This window comes from Dipodomys ordii, unplaced genomic scaffold (genome assembly GCF_000151885.1).
Source record: "Dipodomys ordii isolate 6190 unplaced genomic scaffold, Dord_2.0 Scaffold156, whole genome shotgun sequence".
In the NCBI taxonomy this organism is placed as follows: domain Eukaryota; kingdom Metazoa; phylum Chordata; class Mammalia; order Rodentia; family Heteromyidae; genus Dipodomys; species Dipodomys ordii.
The window spans coordinates 2,323,669-2,337,624 of NW_012267372.1; the positions used below are offsets into that span (position 1 = coordinate 2,323,669).

A 13,956-nucleotide genomic window follows, 5' to 3' on the forward strand; every position below is an offset into this window, starting at 1 on the left:
AGCTCTTCAGCTCAAGGCTAGTGCTCTACCACTTGAGCCACAGCACCACTTCCAGCTTTTTTCTTTTTCTTATGTGGTGCTGAGGAATCGAACCCATGGCTTCAGGCATGCAAGGCAAGCGCTCTACCACTGAGCCACCTTCCCAACCCCCAGGCTGGTTTCAAACTGATCCTCAGCTCTCAGTGTCCTGAGTAGCTAGGATGACAGGTGTGAGCCCCCAGGCCCTGGACTTCCCTGGAATTCTTGCACTCCTAATCCCACCTCTGGATCTCACCAGATGATGATGTCTCCAGACATGCCTTTGTACACGGACTGGACACAGAGTAGGCAATTTGATTTAAAAAAAATTCCTCTTCTTGATTGGGCACTCCTGTCTCACGCCTGTTATCCTAGCTACTCAGGAGGCTGAAATCTGAGGATTGAGGTTCAAAGCCAGCCCAGACAAGAAAGCCCCTGACTCTTAATCTCCAATGAACCAACAAAAAGCCAGAGTGGAGCTGTGGCTCAAAGTGGTAGAGTGCTAGCCTTGAGCACAAAAACTCAAAGATAGTAACCAGGCTCTGAGTTCAAGCAGACCCAGGACCAGCATACATGAAAAAGGGCATCTGAGTGCAGTGTCCTGGGCCCCTGGGAAGCCCAGCATAGGGTGAGGCAATGCCACTGATCAGAGCTCTCTAACCCTCTGCTTTTCAGGGACCAGCAGAGGAGTTGTGAGTTATAAAGGCTGCAGCTCAGCCATCTCTTACCCGCCTCAAGTCTCCTACCTTATTGCACCACCTGGAATCTCCATCGCCTCCTACAGCCACATCTGCCGGTCTTACCTCTGCAACAACCTCACCAACGTAGACCCCTTTTGGAAGATCAAGGCTACTGTTCCCAAGACCGTCCCTCTGTCTACCCATACTTGCCCCACCTGTGTGGGCAGATTGGAAGAGGAATGCCATCCAGCTTTTGCCGCCAACGAGACTTGCCCCTACAGTGCTTCTACATGTTACAGCTCTACCTTAAAGTTTGAGGCTGGTGAGAGAGGAAGAACTTTTTTTTTCTTTTGTATTAGTCCTGGGGATTGAACTTGGCCTGGGTGCTGCCCCTGAGCTTTTGTGCTCAGGGCTCGTGCTCTACCCACTTGCCACAGCTCCACTTCTGGATTTTTGGTGGTTCATTGGAGATGAGAGTCTCAGGGACTTTCCTGCCTGGGCTGGCTCTGAACCTTGGTCCTCAGATGTCAGCCTCCTGAATAGCTAGGATGACAGGAGCACCCAGTCGAGAAGAGGAAGTTTTTGATCGAATTGCCTACTCCGTGTCTAGTCTATGTACAAAGGCACGTCTAGAGCCATCTAGAGCATCTGGTGGGATCCAGAAGTTGGATTAGGAGTGCAAGAATTCCAGGGGGGACAGGAGCTGGTGACTCACGCCTATAATCCTAGCTACTCAGGAGGCTGAGATCTGAGGATCAGTTTTGAAGCCAGCCCAAGCAGGAAAGCTAATTAGATCCTTTGTTGTTGCTGTTGTTGGTCGTGGAGCTTAAACTCAGGGCCTGGGCACCGTTCTTGAGCTCGTTTGCTCAAGACTAGCACTCTTTGAGCCATAGTGCCACTTCCAGTTTTCTGGTGGTTCAATGGAGTAAGAGTCTCCTGGTCTTTGAATTGTGATCCTCACATCTCAGCCTCCTGAGTCAGCAGGATTACAGGTATAAGCTATCAGAGCCTGGTATTCTCCAATTACCTCCTCCAAAAGCTGAAAGTAGAGCTGTGAACTGGCACTGGCACCCCCCCTCCCAGCAGAAGTAGGGCTGTGGCTCAAGTGGTAATGCACTAATCTTGAGCAAAAGAAAGAAAGAATGAAGAAGGGAAGAAGGAAGGAAGGGAGGGAGAAAGAATGAAGAAGGGAAGAAGGAAGGAAGGGAGGGAGGGAGGGAGGGAAAGAAGGGAAGGAAAAGCATGAAGCTCTGAGTTCAAGTTCTGACATGTGGGCATGTACACGCACACACACACACACACACACACACACACACACACACACGCACACACAATCCAAAGAAGAATTGTGCCTCTGCCCAACTCTCTGTCGTGGGAGCATAGATGTCCTGGTGGGGGAGGCGCCTGTGGGAATACATCCCTGATCCTTCCCACCCTGACTTGCAGGAGATCTCAACAGCACCTTCATCCTCATGGGCTGTGCTCGCCAGCAGCACAAGCTTTTAGCAGATTTTCAGCACGTGGGAAGCATCCAAGTCACTGAGACCCTTAATAATATGGATAAGTCCCAGAGCACCGGCGGCAGCAGCGCTCTTTCCTGCCACAGTTCTTTTGGAGGCCTTGTCTTAGGCCTCCTCCTTGCTCTCAGCGAGTGACTGTCCAGCTGGACCGGACAAGCACCCAGATTCCTTTGCCTAACCAAATAAAGCTGTAGAAATAATTACCTCACTGATTTTTCCTGTGATTCCTGATCATGTAGGGGTATAGAAAGTGTGTGAGAGACCAAACAAATGGTGTGTGTGTGTGTGTGTGTGTGTGTGTGTGTGCCAGTCCTGGGACACACAGGGCCTGGACACTCACCGTGAGGGTAACACTCTATCACTTGAGCCACAACTCTCCTTCCTGCTTTTTTGCTGGTTCACTGGAGACAAGAGTCTCATAGACTTTCCTTTCCAGGTTGGCTTCAAATCGAGATCCTTAGATCTCAGCCTCCAGAGTAGATGACAGGTATTAAGCCATGGGCACCTGGCTCCGTGTGGGGGGGTGGGTGGGTGTGTGTGTGTGTGTGCGCGTGCGCACAGAGTCAGTTGTGAGCTTGAACTCAGGGCCTGGGCACTGTACCTGAGCTCTCTTGCTTTGCTCAAGGCTAGCACTGTGCCATTTTGAGTCACAGTGCCACTTCCAGTTTTTGAGTGGTTAATTGGATATTAGAGTCTCATGGAGACTTCTCTGCCTGGGCTAGTTTTGAACTATAATCCTCAGATCTCAGTCTTTTGAGTAGCTAGGATTACAGACATTAATCACCATTGCCTGTATCCTTTTATATATATTTTTATTTTTGAGACAGAGTATCATTATGTAACCCATCTCAAGACATGCAGAAAAAGCATTTGCAATTAAAAAAAAATCTTCTTGAGAAAGGAGAAACTATACTTTTCCATATCCCATGCCAACAGAAGAGGGCGCTGTTGGACTAAGTGGTCTGTTGGGTGAATCTCAGCCCTTTCTGGGCTGAACCCTAATTTTCACCCTGGTTCCCAAGTCTAAGATCCCTTTTCCCAGGTAGAGAGGATGTCCCTGAGCACAGAAAGAGCCACTGAAGGGAAAAAATAATTCTATTTAGCTCCTTTGCAGGTGACCCCCTAATGAGACTTCATTCTCCCTGGGAGCCCCCTTTGTCTGGAGAAGGACTAACCTTAGCCATCTGCCCATGGCTCATAGCTGCAGTTTCTTGGGATAGGGAGAAACTAAGGGATCATAGCGGGTTGTGGTTGTTCTGGGCCTGTGTTGACATCAAGATTTATTTGTTTTGTCAGTCATGGGGCTTGAATGCAGAGCCTGGTTGCTGTCCTTGAATTCTTTTGCTCAAGGCCAGTGCTGTACCACTATAAGCCACAGCTCCACTTCTGGTTTCCTGGTGGTTCAACGGGAGGTAAGAGTCTCCTAGACTTTCCTGCCTGGGCTGACTGAACTGTGATCCTCACATCTCAGCCTATTGAGTAGCTGGGATTACAGGAGTGAGCCACTGGTGCCTGGCTGACATCAGGATGTCATAATGCTTCTCGGAACCCTCTCTGGTACTTGGCAGCTTTATTCTTGCCCTATTCCCAAAAGCATTCTCTCCAGCCCATTCCATTATCTCCTCCCAGCCTCCCAACCATTCGATTCTACTCAGCTTCTCTACAAAAACCTCACAAATGTCTCCAGAATCCTGGGTCCTCCCATGGTGCCTGAGAGACACAGGAAAGCTTTGTTCCAGAAGGAGCTTGCCTTGTTCATTAATCCCCTGCCTGGGAGGGAAACTGAGCTGCTTCTACCTTGAGGATCACTGTTCCTTTCTCTCCCTTCCCCTCCCTTGATGATTCCCCTTAAATTTAGCCTGCTCTGTGGAGTAAGATCTACTCCTATGGTCAGGCAAGGATGCCAAAGTGGCCCTGTGTTCTACAAGGACACAGGCGAACAGAAGGGATGAGGCCTAGATCTATGGGGAGGGGAGGGGAGAGTCAAGAGAGGATGACCAGTCCACAGCCATGTCTTGCCAGGTCAGTCTAAAGATGTGTGTGGCTGGTAATCAAGGAAAAGTACCCTCTGGAGTTGTATGTTAAGCTGCCTGCCAGTACTTAGGACAGCTCTCAGACCCCAGGGAAGCATAGAGTTTATTTCCTTACTACTTGGCCTCAGAGATAAATAGTTCCAAGACTCCTAGGGTAGAGGGGAAAGTGTGTGTGTGTGTGTGTGTGTGTGTGTGTCCCCTAGCTTTTGGTGAGGTTGAGAATCAAAGTCTAGTCTTCTAGTCCCCTCTCTCCAGGAATATTAAGAGGGATAGACAATAATCCACTAGTACAAAGTGGAACAAAAACCCCTTCTTCTTTATGGACTGGGAGTTTGTTGGTGCAGGGAGACTACTGGGGCTACTGCAGGCATGGAGAGTGAGTGAGTTCAGGGATGTAGGGTTTAACTACTCAGCAGGACTTAGCCTTGTTCAGGTGCCACACCCTGGGGGGGGTAGCTGGGAGCATTGAGCAAGGGAGATTGAGTCTACTCAATGCCCAACTCCCATTGGCCAGTGTGTCCTTCTCCCTAGAGAACACAACATCCCAGCAGAGAAGGTCATCTGAGACCACTAAAGAGTGGGATCTGGGGCTGGGAATGTGGCTTAGTGGTAGAGTGCTTGCCTAGCATGCATGAAATCCCAGGTTCGATTCCTCAGTACCACGTACACAGAAAAAGCCAGAAGTGGTGCTGTGGCTCAAGTGATAGAGTGCTAGCCTTGAGTACAGAGAGGCTCAGGGATAGTGTCCAAGCCCTGAGTTCAAAGCCCAGGACTGGCAGAGAGAGAGAGAGAGAAACAGACAGAGAGACACAGAGAGAGAAACAGAGAGAGAGAGAGACAGAGACAAACAGAGAGACAGAGACAGAGAGAGACAGAGAGAGATGGAGAGAGACAGAGGGGGAGGGAGAGAGAGAGAGGGATCTGCTGTCCACTGCTGTCCGAGGTCCGTGTGACATCAGCTCAAACTCTGCTTTCAGTCTTCTAGGGATTTTCCACCTCCATTCATCCATTGGCTGGCTTCTTCACAATTGCTCAATACATAGGAATGCCCAAGAGCCGCAATGTCATGTGATCAGGATTCAAGAGATTTTAATGATCTTTTCTTTTTTTGGGGGGGGGGTCATGGGGCCTGAACTCAAGGCCTGGGCACTGTCCCTGAGCCTCATCACTCAAGGCCAGCACTCTACCATGTTGAGCTACAATGCCACTTCTGGTTTTCTGGTGGTTCATCAGAGAAGAGTTTCATGGACTTTCCTGCCAGCACTGGCGTGGAACGATTCTCAGATTTCAGCCTCCTGAGTGGCTAGGATGACAGATGTGAGCCACCAGTGCCTGGAAACTTTAATAACCTTTAGTAGTGTCCAAGTGTATCTGATAAGGTGGGAGACTTTATACCTGTACTCCTTGGCTTTCTTCTTCCTGATGGGGTTTCTTCTGAGCTCAAGACTCTGGTTATTGAAGATCCACCGGACAGAGATTCTAAAGTCACTAGACAGACAGATCAGGACTACATGCCCCTTTTCTGTGGCTGTAGGCTTTCTGGCTTACGGAGAGGACTGTGCCATTGGCTCTGTGGAGAAACAGAAGAGGAGGGACTGGGAATGGCCCTGAGGCCTGGACCATGGTGCATCCTTGCAGATATCAGCCAGTTCTCAGGGCCATTGTGAGCCTGGTGTGGTGGCCACAGGATGGGCCTGACCCTACCCAGAGCATCTGTGTCTTTGTTTAGGTCTCACACACACACACACACACACACACACACACACACACACACACACACACACACACACCAGTACTGGAACTCAAATTCAGGGCCTGGGGGCTGTCCTTTAGCTTTTCATTTTTTTTGGGGGGTCCGGCCATGGGGCCTGAACTCTGGGCCTGGGCGCTGTCCCTCAGCTCTTCAGCTCAAGGAGAGCGCTCTACCACCTGAGCTACAGCGCCACTTCCGGTTTTCTGGTGGTTTATTGGAGATAGGAGTCTCACGGTCTCTCCTGCCTGGGCTGGCTTTGAACCGCGATCCTCAGATCTCAGCCTCCTGAGTAGCTAGGATTACAGGCGTGAGCCACCAGCGCCCGGCTGCTTTTTTTCTTTTTGCTTATGTGGTGCTGAGGAATCGAACCCAGGGCCTCATGCATGCAAGGCAAGCACTCTACCACTGAGCCACCTTTCCAGCCCTAGCTTTTTATTTTTTTAATCAGTCGTGGGAGTTAAACTCAGGGCCAGAGCACTCTTCCTGAGCTGTTCAAGACTTGTGCTTGAACTTTGAGCCACTTCTGCTTTTCTGGTGGTTCATTGGAGAGAAGAGTCTCCTGGACTTTCCTGCCTGGGCTGGCTACAAACCACATCCTCTACCATGTGAGCCACAGCTCACTTCTGACTTTTTGCTGCTTAATTGGAGCAAAAGAGGCTCACAGAGTTGTCTACAATCACAACCTTCAGATATCAACCTTTCGAGTAGCTAGGATGAAAGGGACCACCAAGGAACAAACATCTTTTTTCTTACTTATCCCTCTGGGAACACAGACTTTCCTAGGGGCTCTCGATGGTCCTTAGGACAGTGGGATCATGGTCTGTGGGCCATCCGTCTTTGTTCTTTATAAAAAGCCTCAGGGGGTAGACTATGTTCCCTGTGAGTCCTGTTTTCAACGCTCAAACTCCAACAAGACCACATAATGGAGAACACAAGATAGACTAGGTGCAGGCCCACCATCCTGTGTGTGCAGTGCATCTACCCCACCTGGCACCCAGGGCTCCTGAGCATCACTCACGGTCGGATCAGGGCGATACAGGACAATGTTTCACTCCACAGATCTTCCTTTATAGTTTGGAGGGTGTAGAATCCAGTGTCTTTCTGAGTGATGTTCTGTAACAGCAGAGACCCATCAGGGTACACGATCTCTCTGCGGCCGGATGCAGGTCCTAGGGTGATGATATTCAGCTTGGTCACGTATGAGGCGATTTCACAGTGGGCTGTGGTCTGCTGTCCTTTGAACCAGCGGAAGGCAAAAAGATTCTGTGGCAGATTGTGGACCTTCAGGAGAATTTCTCTCCCTTCAGCGGCCAGGGGTGGCATGACGTCAATAGTGAACTGGGCAGGGATTGGTGACTTCCAGATGGTTAAAAGGGAGGCTGGGAGGGATAAGAGAGAAATCCATCATTGGTGAGACTGCCATGTTGGATGGAAAATGGAGTCCTGAGTCCAGAGAATATGCCTTCAACTCTCAATTCCCTTCCTTGCTCTGTGTGTGTGTGTATGTGTGTGTGTGCATGCATGCATGCATGCGTGCGCATGCGTGTGCCTGTCTGTCTATCTGTCTGTCTCCTACTGGCACTGTCAGCAACATGACTTCCATTTCTTCCCTGCCTGAGAACTTGCCACCCTCTCTTAGTGTGCAGGATTTTTCCCAGAGGGCTTCACGGCTCATCCCTGGCTGCCCTCTCACCCCCTGCTCATACTCCGGGTGTCCTGGGGAGACATTTTCCCTGCCCCCCTCCTCTATAGACCCTGGGGCTCCGCTTTCTCCCCTCTCTCTGCTCTGTCCCCTCTGTGACTATTGTCACCTCCTGCCTCCCCTTCTAGATGCCCTCACAGTTATCTTGCTGCCTGCAGGGGTGGAGATCGGTGGGGACAGGGATGCTGTGGTCCCTGTGGTGACCCTTGGCCCAGGCCCAGCCTCAAACACCTATGGTTGAATAAAGCACTGTTCCCAGGGCCCTGCATGTCCACAGGGTTTATTTGGCAATTTCTGAGGTTGGTGGCTAAGGACATGTTCAAACCCCAGTTGGATTTTTATTTTAATGATCGCCCTGGCATAAATGTAAACATTGATTTTTCCAAATAATCTTGGCCAGTGATGATGGACTTGAATGGAGAAGAGTTGAGCTTTTCCCTCTTCCTTAAGAATTTTGGTAGGGGACTGGTGGCTATGCCTGTAATCCTAGCTATTCAGAAGGCTGAGATCTGAAGATCCCAGTTTGAAGGTAGAGACAGGGCAGAAAAATCTGTGAGAATCTTATCTCCACTAAACCAGCAAAAAGCTGGAAGTGGTGGTCCAAGAAGTAGACATCAACCTTAAGCATAAATGCTGAAACAGAGCCCAGGCTCTGAGTTCAAGCCCCAGTACTGGCACAAAATTAACCTAAAGTATATGCTTCCTGTATGTTTGGGAGAGAAGATATCTGACATCCTCTATTCTTTTTATTATTTTTTTAAATTGGTCTTGGGGCTTGAACTCAAGGCCTGGGTGCTGTCCCTGAGCTTTTTCCGCTTAAGGCTAGTCTACCACTTTGAGCCACAGTGCCACTTCTGGTTTTTGAGTGGTACATTGGAGATAAGAGTGTCATCAGCTGGGCACTGGTGGCTCATGTCTGTCATCCTAGCTACTTAGGAGGCTGAGATCTGAGGATCATGGTTCAAAGCTAGCCAGAGCAGGAAAGTCTATGAGACTCTTATCTCCAACACACCACCAGAAAACTGGAAGTGGTACTGTTGCACAAGTGGTAGAATGCTTGCCTTGAGCTGAAGAACTGAGGGATAGCATCCAGGCCCAGAGTTCAAGCCTACAACCAACAGTAACAACAACAAAAAGAGTGTCATGGACTTTCCTTTCTAGGTTGGCTTTGAATCCTGATCCTCAGATCTCAGTCTTCTGGATAGCTGGGATTACAGGCCTGAGACACCAGTGCCCAGCTGCAGCCTTTATTCTTACATGACCCACAAGACAATACTCCGGGCATGATTCTTTCTAGAAAAGAGACTATTAAGGAACACCTTTCCCCTCCCCCCCATTTTGCCTTCTGAGAAGATAGACCTTCCTAGGAGATCTCAGTGGTCCCCAGAACAGTGGGACCATGGCCTGTGGACTCTCTCTCTGTGTCCTCTGTAACAAGTCTTAGGGAGAGGACTTGGCCACTGTGAATCCTGCCTACGATGCTCAAACCCTGACAAGACCACAACATGCAGATAGACTTGATATGGGCCCACTGGCCTGTGTGTGCAGTATATCTACTCCACCCAGGACCCAGGGTTCATGAGACTCACTCACGGAATACAAAGATCTCCACAGACACCACCTCAATACTGTAATCCATCAAGAGGATTTGGAGAGTGTAGAATCCAGTGTCGTTCAGAGTTAGGTTCTGCACAAGCAGGGACCCATCGAGATACATAATCTCTCTGCCGCTGTGTGCCGGTCCTTGAAGCTGTCCAATGGTTGGCATAGAGAAATAAATTACTTGACTATCAATCGTCTTTTCTCCTTTGAACCAGCAAAAGGCTAGAATATTCTGTGGCAGATGGTGGACCAGTAGGCGAACATTCTTCCCATCAATAACTTTGGGTGGCACTATTTCAACAGTGGTGTTGGCCAAGGTAGTGTTGTACCAGAAGGTTAACCGAGGGGCTAGGAGGAAGAAGAGAGACACCCATCAAAACTGAGACCTTTGTATCAAATGGAAACTGGAGTCCTGAACCTTGGGAAGGTATCTAAACTGGCATGCCCTGAGGTGTATATGTGTGTGTGTGTGTGCACACGCATGCACATACACACATATACACAAGTCCTGAGGACTGAACTAAGGGCATGGATGCTATCCATGAACTTTTTTTGTTGGTCACGGGGCTTGTACTCAGGGCTTGGGCGCTGTCCCTGAGCTCTTTTGCTCAAGGCTAGCACTCTACCACTTTTGAGCCACAGCACCACTTCTGGCTTTTTCTGCTTATGTGGCACTGAAGAATTGAACCCAGGGCTTAATCAATGTTAGGCAAGCACTCTACCCCTAAGCCACATTCCCAGCCTAGAGCATCAATATTGAGTGAAGATGCTAGAGAATAGCGCCCAGGACCCGAGTTCAAGCCCCAGTATCTGCACAGAATTAAAGAAAACTAAACCTCAGGCTATCTATATATCTAAGATGGTTGAAGATGTGCTAAATTATTGTCTTCCCTTCACTGATACATAAGAAATCTTTTTCTGTACGAAGAGGAGGAAGAAGAAGAAAAAGAAAGAAGGAGGAGGAGGAGGAAGAGGGAGGGGATGAGAAGGAGGAGGAGGAAAAGGGAGGGGAGGAGGAGGAGGAGAAAGAGGGGGGGAGGAGGAGGAGGAGGAGGAAGAGGAGGCAGTAGCAGTACTAGCAGCAGCAGCAGCAGCTGGTCACTGCTGACTCATGCCTGTAATCCTAGCTACTCAGGAGGCTGAGATCTGAGGATCGTGATTCAAAACCAGCCTGGATAAGAGAGTCTGTGAGACTCTTATCTTTAATTAACCACCAGAAAACCAGAGGTGGAGCTGTGACTCAAAAGTGGTAGAGCACTAGCCTTGAGCCAAAGAGCTTAGGGACAGCACCCAGGCCCTGAATTCAAGCCTCATGACTGGCAAAAAGAAAATTAAGGGCTGAGAAGGTGGCTCAGTGGTAGAGTACTTGCCTTGCCTAAGGCCCTGGGTTTGATTCCTTAGTACCACATAAGCAGAAAAAACCGGAAGTCGTGCTGTGGCTCAAGTGGTAGAGTGGCTAGCCTTGAGCTAAAGAGCTGAGGGACAGTGCCCAGACCCAGAGTTCAAGCCCCATGACCGACAAAAAAAAAATTAAAAAGAAAAACAAAATATTCTCAGTAAGTCCTGGAGAGTAGATATGGGATAAACAGCCTCGATACTCAATGACCCACAAAACAATACCTGAGGCTCATTTTCTTCTAGAAAAGGAAGACTCTGAGAAGCCTCTGGGAACACAAACCTCCCTAGGGGATCTCTGTGGTCCCCAGGACAGCGGGACTGTGGCCTGTGGTTCGTCCTGGATGTGCAGGGTATCCGCCCCCACTCAGCATCCAAAACTCCTGAGAATCACTCACAGGCCAGGTGGATCTCCATGGACAGAAATTCAGTCTTCACATCTTCCGAGACAATTTCTAGGGTGTAGAAGCCGGTGTCATTCTGAGTGATGTTCTGGAAAAGCAGGGAGCCATCTGGGTACACCCGCTCTCTGCCGCTGTAAGCCGGTCCTGATTTCCATTTTCCAATGGTTAGCAAATACAAGAAAATGCGATTGGATTTATTAGCCTCTTTCCCTCTGAACCAGCGAAAGGCCAGTAAATTCTTTGGTAATTTGTGGATCCGTATAAGAACATCTTCTCCTTCAAAAACATAGGGGGGCACCAATTCAAAGGCAACGTTGGCAGGGGTGGTCCAGTTGGACAAAGATAGAGGTGAAGCTAAGAAGGAAGAAAAAAACACATCAAGATTCAGACCTTTTTTTTTTTTTTTGGTCCAGTCGTGGGACCTGAACTCTGGGTCTGGGTGCTGTCCCTCAGCTCTTCAGCCCAAGGCTAGTGCTCTACCACTTGAGCCACAGCACCACTTCCAGCTTTTTCTGCTAATGTGGTGCTGAGGAAGCGAACCTAGGGCCTCATGAATGCAATGTAAGCACTCTACCACTGAGTTACCTTCCCAGCCCAATATTGAGACTTTTTGTGCGTGCCAGTCCTGGGGCTTGAACTCAGGGCTTCTGGATGCTATCCTTGAGTTTCTTCTGCTCAAAGGCTAGCGCTTGAGCCACACATGACTCCACTTCTGACTTTTGGGTAGTTCATCGGAGATCAGAGTCTTACAAACTTTCCTTCTCCTGGGCTGGCTTTGAACCACAATCCCCAGATCTCAGCCTCTTGAGTAGCTAGGATGACAGGTGCCACCAGCACCTGGCAATATTGAGACTTTAGTATTGGTTTGGAAAATGGAGTCCTGAGCCCTGAGAGAAAGTTATCTTCATTCCCCTGCTTTGGTGTGTGTGTGTATGTGTGTGTGTGTGTGTCTGTCTGTCTGTCTGTCTGTCTGTCTGTCTGTCGGTCGGTCGGTCGGTCGGTCTGTTGGTCTGTCTGTCTGTCTGTCTGTCTCCTACTGGCATTGTCAGCCACACAACCTCCATTCCTCTACTGCCCCATCAACTTGTCACTCCATCTCTGTGTGCAATACTCTTCCCAGAGGGCTTTATGGCTCACCCCTCGCTGCCCTCTCACCCCTGATCACACTCAGGGTGTCCTGGCGGGGTGGGGAGAGCCTTCCCTGACCCCCTCCTCTTGAGACCCTGGGGCTCTGCCTTCTCACCTGTCCCTGCTGTGTCCCCTCTGTGACTCGTCACCCCCTCCCTCGCCACCCCCAGTGCTCATGTGAGAGTCACTCACAGGACACGAGGAGGGGCACTGACGCCTCTTCACTCCACAGGTTGTCCAGGATGATCTGCAAAGTGTAGAATCCCATGTCACTCTTTGTGACAGACTGGAACATTAAGGAACCATCGAGGAACAGGATCTGCTGGCCTCGGAAGGCGGGCCCTGCTTTGAAGTATTTCTCTTTGGGCAAATAGAAGAGAATCTGATGTCTGTCCACCGTCTCCTCTCCTTTAAACCAGCGTAAGGCAAACATATTGTGTGGCGGGTTTCGGATCTGTAGGATAACCATGCTTCCTTCTGTAGCCATGCGAGGCACAGGTTGAACGGTGAACGGGGCTGTCCTGGGTGGGTTCCACACAGTTAAAAAGAAGGCTGGGAGGGGCAGAGAGAGAAATCCATCAATGGTAAGACTTGGTATTAGATGGAAGATGGAGCCCGAGAAGGTGTCTTCAATCCCTTGCCTTGAGCTGTGTGTATGTGTGTGTGTATCTGTGTCTGTGTGTCTGTGTCTGCGCATGCACGTGCAAGCACAGCTGTCTGTCTGTCTCCAATAGCTCTGTCGGTAGTACACCTCTATTTCTTCACTGCCCTTGAATGTCCACTGACTTTATTTGGCAATTACTGAAGTTGGTGGTTAAGGATATACATTTTTCCCCCCTGTGTTACTGGGGCTTGAATTCACAGCCTCAGTGCTGTCCTTTAGCTCATTTGCTCAAGGCTTGCATTCTACCACTTGAGCCACAGCTCCACTTCTGGCTTTTTGGGGGGTGCTTCTTTGGAGATAAAGATTCTCATGGACTTTTCTGCCTGGGCTGGTTTTGAATCATAATCCTCAGATATCTGCCTGTTCAATAGCTAGGATTATAGGCATGAACCACCAGCATCCAGAAAAGGACTGGGTTAAAGCTGTAGCTGTGTTTTTTATTGCAAGATTCCTCAGGCATAATTATTGACGATATTTTTCACAATATAATGGCTATTGATGATTAACTTGAATGGGGGAAGAGTTAAGCTTTTCCTGTCCCGTTAAGATTTCCAGTTAAGCCAGGCTCTGGTGGTTCACATCTGTAATCCTAGCTACTCAGGACACTGTGTGGTTCAAAGCCAGCCTGAGAAGGAAGGCTTGTGAGACTCTTATCTCCAATATACCACTAAAAAGATGGAAGTGGAGCTGTGATTCAAGTAGTAGAGTGCTAACCTTGAGCACAAAAGCTCTAGGACAGGACCCAGGTTTGAGTTGAAGCCCCAGGATTGGTACAAAAAGGGGGGGGTGGAATTCCAGTTCAGTGAGAATTTCCAGTGCCCAGCCTCAGTCTCTCCTTATGTCCTGTTATGTTAAGCTCCACATAGAAGCTCTGTGTCTCCTGTCAGTTCCTGCCCTTCACAGGAGACCCCAGCAGATCTTTTTTTATTTTTTATTTTTGGTCCGTTGTGGGGCTTGAACTCTGGGCTTGGGCACTGTCCCTCAGCTCTTCAGCTCAAGGCGAGCGCTCTACCACTTGAGCTACAGCGCCACTTCTGGTTTTCTGGTGGTTTATTGG

At 49.3% G+C, this 13,956-nt stretch overlaps 2 protein-coding genes across 2 annotated transcripts in view; one reads left to right on the forward strand and one right to left on the reverse strand.

Moving 5' to 3' along the window:
• Positions 1–295: 295 nt before the first annotated feature.
• Lypd4 (LY6/PLAUR domain containing 4) lies at positions 296–2,353 on the forward strand. Its single transcript, XM_013032614.1, has 3 exons — positions 296–323; positions 694–1,020; positions 2,145–2,353. The coding sequence occupies exons 1-3, from the start codon at positions 296–298 to the stop codon at positions 2,351–2,353; spliced, it is 564 nt and encodes a 187-aa protein (XP_012888068.1).
• A 1,755-nt stretch (positions 2,354–4,108) lies between these two features.
• Positions 4,109–13,956, reverse strand: part of Ceacam3 (carcinoembryonic antigen-related cell adhesion molecule 3) — a 25,664-nt gene continuing 15,816 nt past the window's right edge. Inside the window, exons 6-10 of the mRNA XM_013032616.1 lie at positions 12,428–12,787; positions 11,102–11,461; positions 9,300–9,656; positions 7,023–7,383; positions 4,109–4,139 (exon numbers count right to left, since the gene is read on the reverse strand). Of these exons, the coding sequence (XP_012888070.1) occupies positions 4,109–4,139; positions 7,023–7,383; positions 9,300–9,656; positions 11,102–11,461; positions 12,428–12,787 (1,469 nt within the window). The remainder of the gene's footprint in view (positions 4,140–7,022; positions 7,384–9,299; positions 9,657–11,101; positions 11,462–12,427; positions 12,788–13,956) is intronic.

Coding starts and splice junctions, on each gene's coding strand:
- Lypd4 (XM_013032614.1), top strand. CDS start 296: ATGCCTTTGTACACGGACTGGACACAGA. Junction 324..693: donor GTACACGGACTGGACACAGA/GTAGGCAATTTG, acceptor TCTGCTTTTCAG/GGACCAGCAGAGGAGTTGTG. Junction 1,021..2,144: donor TACCTTAAAGTTTGAGGCTG/GTGAGAGAGGAA, acceptor CCTGACTTGCAG/GAGATCTCAACAGCACCTTC.